General features: G+C 43.3%; 2 protein-coding genes across 3 annotated transcripts in view; one reads left to right on the plus strand and one right to left on the minus strand.

Annotated features, from left to right (window-relative positions):
• Positions 1–12,704, minus strand: part of IL17D (interleukin 17D) — a 67,567-nt gene that overhangs the window by 30,831 nt on the left and 24,032 nt on the right. The gene's annotated exons all lie outside the window — the stretch shown is intronic.
• Positions 1,058–12,042, plus strand: EEF1AKMT1 (EEF1A lysine methyltransferase 1). Of its 2 annotated transcripts, none has more exons than XM_090029144.1 (5): positions 1,058–1,185; positions 3,813–3,969; positions 4,795–4,877; positions 8,229–8,509; positions 10,340–12,042. In XM_090029144.1, the coding sequence occupies exons 2-5, from the start codon at positions 3,820–3,822 to the stop codon at positions 10,465–10,467; spliced, it is 642 nt and encodes a 213-aa protein (XP_089885270.1). In that variant the 5' UTR covers positions 1,058–1,185; positions 3,813–3,819; the 3' UTR covers positions 10,468–12,042. The 2 variants fall into 2 exon arrangements, with proteins under 2 accessions (XP_089885270.1, XP_089885282.1); XM_090029156.1 differs by lacking the exon at positions 1,058–1,185 and adding an exon at positions 1,246–1,267.

Raw genomic sequence — 12,704 nt, forward strand, 5'->3', positions numbered from 1 at the left:
GCCCCAGCTCAGTATGCTGCAACAGGGCAGGGTGGGGCATGAGGGTACTTCAGTGTAGGGCTAGCTGGCAGACCCTGGCCAGCTCCATCAGAGTTTACATATGTGCTGCAGTGGAGTAATAACTCTGACTAGATTAGTACTTGTATCAAGCAGTAGTAACCTATGGCAGAGTTAATTAGTTTACTCCAGATCTACAGATGGAGATCTATGAGCTAACTGGGCATCTCAGTAGTAGATGCTCCCACTTACTCAGCTGTGAAGGGTTAGCCTCTGCCTGGCCCTGTGTTGGCGGAGGGGGGTAATGGGACCGACTGTTCCCTTCCATCCTCAGGGCAAAAGCGGAGCTGGCCTGTTCCTAGCCAGCTGTTAATAGGATTTTAGTTTTCAGTGATGGCATTATACTGTTTGTGACCAGTATCAGCCACTACTTCAGCTCTAAGGCTCACGCCTGCTCCCGGGCAGGTGTGTAACGCAGCCTTTTTTAAATGAAGAGCTGTTGGCAGGTGGTAGCCAGCATTGCCGGGTCTTAATACAGAATTACCATATAGGAAGCTCAAAATTACCCTATTTGCTGAAAACCTGTTGTACACGGAAAAAATATGCAAATAAGTGGCTGTCCTCTTTACTTTATATTGCTCGCTGTGACCTGGCAGGGAGGGAGCAAGAATGGGGTCATTCTAGTTGAAACATTTTTGTGTTTCAAGGCAAGGGGCAATAAGGAAATCCAGGAGTCAGAAAGGGCTCCGAGAGGGACTGAGATTTAGCTGCATCACTTAGATGCCTCAACAATTATCTTCGCTTGATCACTCGTTATTATCGCTCCTGTATCTTACAGGGCTTGAGATTATGTTGCAAACGTGATAGTTACCGTACACTAAGCAACACTGGGGCTGGCGCCGAGCCTTGGAAACGCCCGACCTGGGAGCCTTAACCCCCTCGCCGCGCGGGCTTCGCCTGCGGCGTCCGGCCCGGACCCCTGCTCCCGCTCCCGCGCGCTCAGCGCCCGCAGGGGAGGGGACGGGGGAGGAGCAGCGGCGGCAGCCAATGGCTGAGCAGCTCGCAGCCCAGTTAGGTTCCATGGGGGTGGGGGTGGCCCCTCCCTCAACCCCAGCAACGCGGGCGGCAACTGCCAGCAGGGGGCGAGGGTGGCGCGTTCCTTGCCAGCCTGCCTCCTGGGCGCCGGCGGTGAGTGAGCCGGGGGGGGCGCGGCCGCAGCCGATGAGGACTGGGGGGGCGCAAGTCCCGAGTGGCGACGGCGGCAGCTGAGGTGGGGGAGGAGCCGCGGGGCCCGGGCTAGTTGGGAGGGTTTTGCCCCTAACCCCGGCTGCAGTGACGTCACGCCGCGGGGGCCCCTGGGAGACGGCAGTATCGCGCGGCCCCAGGGCCTGGGCTGAGTGACGACGAGCGTGCTCCATCCACTCCATGCATTGACCTGGTATTGCAGTGCTTCCAGGACCAGTGCAAAAAAAAAAAAAAAAAAAAGCCCTCGGGGTCAGGGACGGGGCAGCCCTGAGGCCGGACTGGGCGCGCGGGGTCGCCCGGGGGGATGGTGCCCTGGGCGAGCGGGTGCTTTGGCACCTCCCACGTCAGTGGCCTGTCGGAGGGGGGCGGGCTGGGCACAACTCTCCCTGCGGGGCGGGGGGCGCTCCTGACTCGTGCTTGTGTTAGTAGCGGTCAGTACAGCACTGGCTGGGTAGCACGTGGGGTCTCATGCCATGCGTCTTCTTCACACCCTTCCTGGGGTGGTCGTCATGCCTGGTCAGGATGGTACCTTCTGTCTGAGGTATCTGATGCTTCTCTCTGTCTTCAGCACTAAATAGTCTGAGAGCTAAGTCCATCCGCCCCAGTGAAAAATACTTTGCCGCCATCCCTGCTGCAACTTAAAGCAATAAAATACTCTTTACTGTGCCCTTTGTTTAATCGTAACCTATTCTCAACTATATGTTTGTCTTCCATGCCCCCCTTTTGTTCTTTTCCTAAGCAAGCACATATACACACTTCATATGGGTAACACAGTTAAGGGCTTAGGCAGATGTTATACTTGCCCTGCTGTATTTTAGTGCAAGATACAGCATCTAGCTACATGTTCATGCTGTTTGTCTCAATGTGGGTAGGACTGAAGTTGTGTCATGGGCTTGGTAGGTAGCATTGGTCTCCAACTACAGCAGCTGTGTCTGGTATTATCAGGCTACCTGCGAGCCCTGTAAAATTCTTTGTTTGGAAGCAGCCCAAGACTGACCAGGGTTCCTTGTGAATAGTTTAAAGCTCATGATTTGGAGCCTGTGACCATACACCCCTGCAGCACCACCTCCTGTTGCAAGTTGCCTGCCACTCAGGAACGTGGGTTGTTGGCTGGAGTCTCTGGCTCCCCCACCTTCGTTCCAGCAGCCCAGGGCACAAACCAGATCAGGTATGCTGCTGAGGAGCTGGTGACATGCCTGGCAAAAAGGTAGGCCACTTTGGGACTAGAGTATACCTACCAAAAATAAAACTAGTCTTGGTTGGATCCATCACTTACCTGGGTTATTTGTTCCAATGGTTATTCACCCTCACTGTTACATTTTTGCCTTATTTTTAATTTAAGTTGTTTTGCTGTTAACTTCCAACCATTGGTCTTGTTATGGCTTAAATTAAAGAATTGCTTAGTACCTGATATTTTCTCCAGCTTTATGTTACCTTTGAGATTCATTCTCAAGGAACTATCCTTTGCTTTTAGGTCAGCTAAGCAAAAGGTTCTCACTGGCATATGAGACCAGTCCCAGCAGTGGGGACCTGCCCTTGTTCCCTTGGGTACAGACCTGGGAGGGAAGAGGGAGTACTGGAAAAGGGCAGACAGTGGAAACAGTAGAGCATGGCAGGGTTGGGTCTTGCCCCCAGCACCCATACGTGGCACCAGCTAGATGGGTGGTTCACAGCCTTTTTAGCCCGAAGGCACCCCTCCATATCTGAATTTAGATTCTAGCTCAGTGATCCTGAAGCAGGGTGCCGTGAAATTCAGACAAGTTATGGAGGTTGCCTTGAGGCCACTGAGATAGAGAACCACTACTCTAGTTCATCCCTCAGATATCATGAGTGCCTTGAACTTCACAGAGAGTAATGAATAGAGTCAAGGGAAGCAGACCAACATGATGTAACTCAGTTCAGATTTTTGATGTTGTTTATAAACAAGCCAAGCCTTCCCAGTTTATGACCAGTGTGTCTTATTTAATTTACACTCTTGTTCATATATGTGTATGCAGATTATACAGATTTCTAGCCAAGCACTGGCATCTGAGAAGACCTCTACAGAGCCTCTTACTTGCTTTGCTTTAGTTTATGGAGGACTTCTCAGCATTCAGGGAAATCTTTATGTAATGTGAAGGTTATCATGAGATGAGTGGGAGGCTTACTCAAGGACAGAAATTATGTGACCTTAACTGTTCCTTTACCACACCCCTGCATTAACTAGTTAATTATTTAGAGGCACTTGCATCATTTTTAGGTGGGAAGGATAGAGCAGTATGTCATCTTCCATGAAAAGTGTAACAAAGACTTATAAACTAGAAGCTGATAGAAATAGAATGTGAGGGTTTAAGGTTGTGAGGTCTAAGAACAGTGCCGTGGTAAGAAGTGCAGCCAGCTTCCCCTGCTCAGGTCGGTGTACCCCCTTAGAATGAAAGAGAAAGATGCTTTCTCATGTTGGTTCCTAGCTGTGAGGCTTATCAGTGTTCTAGGTAGCAGGTATGCCAGTGTTTAATTTTGAGTAATGGGCCTTTATTAAATACTGTTGTCATTAAAAAGTTTGACCTAATATTAAATGCTTCTCATTAAAGCTGGAAAATGGGTGACGATGATGATGATATCCCTCAGCTTTCATCCCATACTCTAGCTGCCTTGCAGGAGTTTTATATAGAACAGCAGCAGAGAGAGGGCATGAAGACCTCTGAAGATTTTAATCACTATTCTGTTGGCTCAGTTGAGGAGGACTGGGTAAGAAACAACTTCAGAAAATGAAGTGTATTAGTAATAGTGACCAGTTAGAGAGGAGCAGTAATATAGGAAAAGGGATGGAGACATGGAAACAGTACAGTTCCAGGCGAGGGGAAAATCTAATCCTATAATTTCCATATCATGCATGTCAGTGTCACAGGGTTGTCCTGACTTGTCAGTGAAGCTGGCTGCAATTTTTTTTGTCCCATTTAGGTACTAATTGAAATTCATGGGGCAGGGGAGATACCTAGAGAAAAGTAGATACCCTTTTTTAAAGTTTAATTCCAGACGGGTTGACTTCAGATACTGTAGTACAGCATTTACTAAACTGTGGCGCACAGCCCACCTGGGGAGGTGCAGAAGGTTATGGGGTGGAGGAAGCAAAGCCAAGATAGCAGCAGGAGGTGGAGGGGAGGGGTGAGGAGCAGCAGCCAGTGGTGGTGAAGGGAAGTGGAGACAGGGGAAATAAGGGGGAGCCCAAGAATGGTTGACTTCATTCTGGTAGAATGTAGCCCCCAAAAGTTAGGGAAATGCTGCTGTAGTAGACAATGCATGGGGAACATGTAAGTGTAACCTAATCAGTCTGTCACATCCAAACACACTTTATTGCGGAAATAAGGGGGCTGTCGGGAAAGAAATCTGTTTTTCAGATCAGTAAGAGTTACTGAGAATTGCAGGAGTGAAGTTTATGAACTAAAAGGTTGCTTTGGATTTTTGGTTTTCTTGAAACAGCCTGACAAGTTAATGAAAGCTAATTGTCGTATACAGCAGTGAGAAGGATCTCTACTGTTAATAACTGTGATTTTTTTTTTCCCTTCTTCCCAGCAACTGAGCCAGTTTTGGTACAGTGATGAAACTGCATCATGCCTAGCTAATGAAGCTGTTTTGGCAGCTGGAAAAGGTGGCAGGTGGGTTTTAATGATAATTTTATAAAACAAGAGGATTGCTCTTACTAAAAATATTCTCAGTATACAACTTTCTACATCTTATTTCTATGCATACATTATCTCTTGGGCAATAAGAAGTATTAACAGTCAGTCTAGTGGTTAAACACTGAACTAGGAGTTAGGAGAGCTGGACTTTAATTCTGGCTCTGAGTGTTTTAATTGTGGAACTCTAAGCAATCCATTCATGAAAATCGGCTTTAGTCACCTTATCTGTAAGTGCTGATAATACGTAACATAGCTACTTCATAGAATGCTAAATGGCTTAATTCATTTTTGTGTATAAAGAGTATTATGGCCCTTTGGTGGATGTGATGTTTAAATGCTTAACATTATTTTATTAACAGTTCTAACACAACCATATGTGGTGGTGTTATATATAGCATAAAATAGAAACAAAAACATTAGTCGGATACACACATGTGTACATACAGGCATGTAGGGAGAAAATAGGTAGTCCAAAATAGAAATTGAGATATGGATAACAAGGGACATAGAAGACAATAAAAGTACTTCTACAAGTGTGTTAGAAATGAAATCCAAGGAAAGTATAGATTCCTTACTGAATGGGGAGGGGAATGTAGTAAGGAATGATGTGGAGGAGGCTGACTAGTTGCATGCATTTTTATTTCAGTTTTTACAAAAAAAGATCAGGTTTCAGCAGACAGGCACAGTTAGCAGTAAGGTTAAGGCAGAACATAATCAGCCTAGAGAAAGAACAGGTTAGAGACTACTTAGAGAAACGAGGATTTAAGTCATCAAGGCTGGATGAGATTCATCTGAGAGTACTCTGGGAATTGACTAAGGTATTTACAGAACCATTGCCTATTATTTCTGACAACTCACGGAAGACAAATGAAGTCCCAGATGACTAGAAAGGGGCAAATATATAATGTTCATATTTATAAAAGGGAATAAGGAAGACTCTGTGAATTACTGCCCGATCAGTCTGACCTTGATACCTAGAAAAATATGGGAGCATATCTTCTAGAATCTGTTTCTAAGCAGATAAGGACAGTGATAGTGTAATGTTAAGAGCAAGTCATGCATAACTGGATTTCCTTCTTTGACAAGGCAGTTGGGGGGCGGGGAAGGAGGGCTCCAGCCTAGGAAGTGTAGCAGGGCAGGGTGGCATGGCTCAGGGAAGCCTGCCTCTAAGGGGTAGGGGTGCCCAACTGAATGCATGGTGCAGTGGTGTTGGGGAGCTGCCCACTTGAATGATGCTGGGGGAGCTTGCAGTCAGTGGGGAAGAAGGCAGGGGCTGTGATTGCTGCTGGTGTGGCCCTGGTGGCATGCAACACTACTGGTTCAGCCCCTGCTGTGTGAGATCCCCAGCTGCTAAGGAGTTGGATATCTCTGACTTGGAGGATAGAATTAATTGAGTGCGCACAGGAGGCTTAGAGTTTCAAAAGGGGTGAAGGGAGACCAGTAACTGTTACACTGTAACAGTGTCATTGGCTATAGTAATACAACAGGTAGCAAAACTGCTCTCACTTTTTAAATCTGCTTTGTACATAATTAAAGTTAGGGTGGTTTAGCTCACTTGTATAGCTTGTGTACAGGTAGTCGAATGTAACAGCTGCTGTGTGCTGGTGGTGAGGTACACATTGGAGGATGGGATTAGGTTTCAAATTACTTAAATACTCTGAGGAAATGGTCTGAAGGAGAGAGACTGATATTCAGTCCAGACAAGTACAAAGTTCTTCACTTACGACAAAACATTTGAATGCACAAATACAAATTGGGGAATGACTGGCTAGGCTTCAGTTCTGCAGAAAAGAATCTAGTGATCATAGTGGACTGCCAGCTGAATAAGAGTCAACAGTGTGCTTGTTGCAAAAATGACTAAGAACTTGCTGGGATGTTTTAACAGGAGTGTCATGGGAAGTGCTTCTTCCACTCTGTTCAGCACTGGTAAGACTTCTCCTGGAGTGCTATGTCCGATTCTGGGCACAACACTTCAGGAAATACTGAGTGGAAAGAGTCCAGTACAGAGCAACAAAAATGATTAGAGGTAAAAAAAAAATGGAGAAGACTGAGGAGCATTATTTAAGTCTTCAATACAAAGAGAGTGTGAAGAGGACGGTAGATTCTTCTGTCTGCAGGGGACAGGATGAGAAGCAACAGCTGTAATTTGAATGAGAGCAATTTAGTAGTAGAAGGAACTTTCTAACTGTGAGGGAAGATTGGAATAGAATACTGGGGTAGGTCCTGGAAACTCTGTCACAGAAAGTTTTCATTTGTAGGCTGGACAAATGCTTGGCTGGGGTGGTTTAGATAGGGATGATTTTGCCTTGAGCAAGAGGCTGGACTAGATGATTTTCTGTGTTTTCTTCCACCCTATTTTTCTATGATCTATACAAAATCATAGAAAAGGGAGTGCACACTTGGTAAATTTACAGGTGACCCCAAGCTGCTGTCCAGAGTGTGTGTCTTAAAGCTTAATATCATGCATAAATATAAATATATGAAACGTCTACTTTTAGGAGTGAGTGCAGGGGAGAGAGGTTTGTATGGATTGCTTTCTGCTGGGAATAAAAAAAAAATGTCTAATTTTTTTTTATATGTGTATGGATAGTTCTGGTTTTCTGTATGATTTAGGTTTGAACAGCATGATTTAGCTTTTTTGTTTCACTCTTATGCCTGTTTTATAGACTAATATTAAAATCATCTTGATTGTTATACTTTTTTTTCCAAAGAGGAGTTTTTATTTTAGTTCTGTTTTGCCATGAAACAAGATCTTGCGGAGTTTAACACAACTATGTATTAACTAATCTGAGTTTCATCAAATTTCTCTAAAACTAGCTTAGTGTCACCAATATCTGTGCTGTTTTTGATTCTGTCTCTTTGATAGTACTCTTACAATTAGCATGATGTTGCTTATTATTAACTTTTGAAAACTGTGCACGTAAGTTGTGTCATTTTCAATATCAAGAAGCAGGCTTGATATTTACTAACAAACAACAGCTTCTGCTGAAATCAATGAATCATTAATGGCTTTTATATTGACTTGGCTTTTTGAGGAGCAGGGATTGGACCAAAAAAATAAGGAAGGTATAAGGAGTAGAAATCCAAGTAAAAGATGAGGACCAAAATACACTATTCAAACACTCCAAAAATTTGAGCAGCTTGGAAATTTGAGAGGTTTTATATTTTTATTATATATCTGACTCCAAATCCCCTATTTGAATTTTGGTGTGGTGGGAATCTGTGTTGTGGTTTCATCCCAATTCTAATATGCTCTGTTTATTTCTTTGTTTATCTGTCTCTTTAAAAGGAATATTCTGACATATTTGTTCATTTGCTCCTTTTCAGGATAGCATGTGTTAGTGCACCAAGTGTTTATCAGAAACTAAAAGAACAACATGGCAAAGACTTTTCAGTGTGTATCCTGGAGTATGACAAAAGATTTTCTGTATATGGAGAGGAATTTATCTTCTATGACTATAGTAATCCTTTGAATTTACCTAAAAATGTCCTGCCACACAGTTTTGACATAGTAATAGCAGATCCACCTTATCTGTCTGAAGAGTGCCTCAGTAAAACAGCAGAGACCATCAAATACTTAACAAAAGGAAAGGTTCTGCTTTGTACAGGTATGGTCTCTTGTGTCTTTTGAGAAAATACAAATATCTTAAAATTGATATGTCTCTAAACTTCCTTCATTGTTTGGGTGAAGCTAATACTATATTTGTCTAGTGGGAGTGAATTTCTCATGGTGGCCATTAAGTTTTCAGAACTTTCTGGGTTTGTTAATGTAAACAGTTAATCTGAACGTCACGGGTATTTGGAGCTGCTTGGAAGAATTCTGAGAATTGATTTTTGTCAGAATTGTCAATTCATCTAAATGGAACCATTTTTACAAGGAGAGTTTGGCGTCAGCAGGATTTTGACAGAGCCCAGGCAAGGGTCTATTGGAAATCTGTTCATAGAATCATATAAAATTATGGTTGGAAGGGACCTTGGGAGTTCAGTTTCTTGCCTGCTCACTTGCCTGGCTCCTCAGAACTTTTCCACCACTTGACCTCCCAGGTTTCCAGAGTTGTGCTAGGCTACCATTCAGACCCAGGCAGCCCTTCCCTTCCACGCAGAATGCTAGTTTTGAGTTGGAAAAGGGCAAGCCTATTAACTGCGTCATTCTTAGTTCTACTAAAAGTTAATAAACTGTTTTGAGGCAAGTTGAGGAAGAAACAGTGTTCTTCCAATCACATACTAATTCTTTTAAATTCAGGCAGTTGAAATTTGTTTATGCTAACTGGATAGTAAAGAAACATTTTAAAAACATTTTTAAATGTATCCATGCTCACTTGGTAGAAACAGAGGATGCTCACACCCTTAGGAACTTCCTTTAGAAACTATCTTACAGCTGCTGCCTGATGTTTTAAGGTGTCAGATAAATCTGCCTGGTTAGCCTAAAATGATAGCGGGGGGAAGATAACAGGAGGGAGTGATTACTAGACCGTAGTCACTGCGTCTGGTCTGTGATGGAGGACTTTTTTAGCAAAGACTTTTTCTAAAAGAACAAAGTTTTAGGATTTTCCTGAAAAGAAGGATGTGAACGGTAAGGGCACCCTCTCTTGTTAATTGATAGATGCAACCGCTGTCATGCAGATTGGTCTATAGAGATTTTGCCATGGCTTTAAAAACTTCAGCCCCCATGCAGCAAAACTGAACAGTGAAAATTAAACTATTAGGGGCATAGCTGAGCAGTGCTATAGGGTAGCAGTTGTACCTATGAGTGCTGCTTCTTACCCTAGACTCTCTACATCTCCTTTGTTTCAAGTACCACAAAGAGGTGCTCTGGCCATGTTGTGATAGCGCTCTAGTGTACTTCCGGCTTCAAACTGAGTAGCTTCAAGTATTGCATTCTCGAGTCCAGATGATGTTGTTACCATAATGGTCCAGGAAATAGGCGAGGGGCAACTGCATGATTGGAAGAGACCTAGACAAGCTTTTGGGTATCAAGGGTACTGTGATACCTGAAAGCTTCTGTGTGTCTGTTGGACCATGCAGTTGATCCAATAAAAGATATCACCAACAAGAATTCTTGTCTCCCACATTTTAGGGTTTCTTCGTTCAACATGTGGTAGTACAGTATGTAGCATCTGAGTTTGTCTTGGATTACGCTCTCTTAACTTGAATTTGGGAGGTCAAACGAGTTCTGCCCGGCCCCAAAACAGTGGATTGAAGAAGTTGTTCTTGAGTCCTGGAGTCTTGCATGATTTTGTTCCTTCTTTCTCTCTCCTGATGATTTTAAGTGACCTGCAACCCTTTCTGCAGTCCAGGCATGCTTGCTGCGCCATGAGGCTTTAAAAAGATGAGAAGAAAATTAAAAAATAAGGGATCTTGGAAGAGCTGTTTGAAAGAGGGGAAAAAAATAGTTCTGTTGACCTTTTCTCATCAAACCATAATTCTTTCTGCTTCAGGTGCCATCATGGAGGAGCATGCAGCAAGGCTTCTTGGTGTGAAGATGTGCAAATTCATTCCAAAACATACTCGAAACTTAGCCAATGAATTTCGATGTTATGCGAATTATGATTCTGGACTAGACTGATTCAACTGTTTAGAGTGTACAAAAGAAAAGTATCAAGTATTTTTCAATCAAGCTCATTTTTACTTTTATTGGTGATGTTTATGTTATTCACTGCTTTATTAAAGGTGCCGCACCAAGTAATCGTTTCTGAGCTAGCTGTAGTCAATGAACTGTGGTAGCCTCTGTCATCTGTAAATGATTTTTCACCCTATGTTATAGGTGGATGGGGTCTGGATGGCTCAAGTGACTTGTTAACAGTTTTTCTGTTAGAACTGGAACCGTGCCTGGTAGACTCTACAGTGCGAGAGCTATCGTGCCTTGCTGAGTTGAAAGCAGTCCAGTTTCTTATGCAGAGATGCCTACCTGCCTTAGAAATTGCCAACACCGTTTGTGTTAGCTAGTGGTCTCAGCAGCCAGCCAAATTAATTAAATTTTCACCCTTAGGTGTGGTCTGTCCATAACAGGACTGGGAGCAGTCTGTATTGCACGTGTTCTGTGTCCCATATGTGTCATTTTTGTCAACTTTCTGAATCCTTATATTTTTGGGGGGAAATAGTAGTTATGGATCAATGATTTAAAAACAAATTGGAGAGGCATTATCAGAAGTTGGACTAGCTACATAGACTTTCACCTTCAAATTAATTTGCACATAAGGAAAGGTATTTTGATATTTGCAGCTATTGCTTTTCGTGGAAATGTATTCATTTTAACATATCAGCAAAAGCTCATCATCAGTTAGTTCTTGGTGGTTGTTTTTTTTTTCCAACTTACCATGGATCCACACTTCCTTTCTGATTATTAACTGTTCCAACCAGAAATTCTGGCCATGGGGCTCCGTGTGGTGGTCCGCAGTTTGCCAAACCATGGCATAAAAAGGTTGGGAACTCCTGTACTGGGGTATAATAGACTATTGACAAAATTGTACTATGAAATTGACAAACTTAAGATTTTATTTTGGGGGTTCTGGCTGTTCCACCAAGTGAGGAATGTTTGGATGAAATATTTGTTACAAATAATAGAAATTTTTGGTCATTTGGAGGACATGAGATGTCAATTTTATCTGACTCTTTGGTGAGACTGTTGCTTTATTTGGGGTGAAAAGAAGTACACAAATCACAAAGCACTCAATAGTTCATCAGCTGTGAATGTACATATGTTTTTGTGCATGCACACACATTTATATTTTATAAATAGGAATATACCTGAAGAAATACTGAAAGAACTGCCAAGGCTACAAATTCATACAGTCAGAAGTTACGATTATGGTTGGCAATGCAACCTTAATTCATCTCCCCTTGTGTATTTGCATTGTAATAGCTCGGTTGCATGCAGAATCCTTGTCTCAATAGTGCTACAAGAAAAAAACTGTTCTTATAGCAATGCCCAATTTAATTGTTACCTTGAGCACCTCCAGATTACTTATAAAGTCTGCCTGTATTAGGGTTAGATACCAAATCTTAGTCTTTGGTACTTCTTGTGTTACAGTAATGATAGGCCCAACCTTGGTATGCAGCCTTAGTTACAGTGTTGGTAAAAGAGAATTTTAGTCAAATTATTGTGGGGTAGGGAAGAAGTTAATAAACCTTCTGACAATCATTATGTGTTTAAAAAGTAATATTATTATAGTAATAATGGTTGAGTGCCTCTTAGGCCTGCCTTGTTCTGATCAGGTGACTCCCCCAGCTACCCACAGGTGTTTTCTAATTAGGCTTGCTGCCTGGCTTCCAGTACAGTCTACTGCTGCTGGTCTAGGGACTGCAACATGGTCCCTGCTACCCCAAGCAGGGCTCTGCCCTGCTGAACTATGCAAAGTAAACTACTGCAGTCACCCTCTTTCTTTCCCCCGGTTTAACATTTCCCTTGTAGTTAGCTCAGCCTGCTATTTTTATCTCCTCGGGTAACAGCCTTCTGGTTTTCTGTTACACCTTTACTTTCTTCGTTTTTAAAAGATCTTCCCACTTGCAGAGCCCTTCCTCTCTCTGCCATCAGAGGAAACCCCTCATTTTCCACCACCCTCCGCACCCAGTGCCTGAACGTTTGGTATTATTTTCATCTGCCTTCCTTCCATTGTCACTTTGTGTCCAGAGGCATGGTTGAAAACATGCATAGCTAGCCCGTGGGCAGCCTGCAGTCACAGCCCATTAGGAGACTCAGAGTTCCGGCACAGGTTTGCCTCTTGGTTCAGAAACTGCCCTGGCCACAGTGCAGACTGCTGGGCAGGATCCTCCAAGACATTCCAGAGCCCAGGTAATGTCCAG

This window comes from Crocodylus siamensis, chromosome 1 (genome assembly GCF_052110815.1).
Source record: "Crocodylus siamensis isolate JL-2025a chromosome 1, ASM5211081v1, whole genome shotgun sequence".
In the NCBI taxonomy this organism is placed as follows: Eukaryota; Metazoa; Chordata; order Crocodylia; family Crocodylidae; genus Crocodylus; species Crocodylus siamensis.

Bases quoted from the DNA above. Each gene is read 5' to 3' on its own strand.
- EEF1AKMT1 (XM_090029144.1), top strand. From the start codon at position 3,820: ATGGGTGACGATGATGATGATATCCCTCAGCTTTCATCCCATACTCTA. The intron at 3,970-4,794 runs GTAAGAAACAAC...CCTTCTTCCCAG, and splicing joins GCTCAGTTGAGGAGGACTGG to CAACTGAGCCAGTTTTGGTA. The intron at 4,878-8,228 runs GTGGGTTTTAAT...GCTCCTTTTCAG, and splicing joins GCAGCTGGAAAAGGTGGCAG to GATAGCATGTGTTAGTGCAC.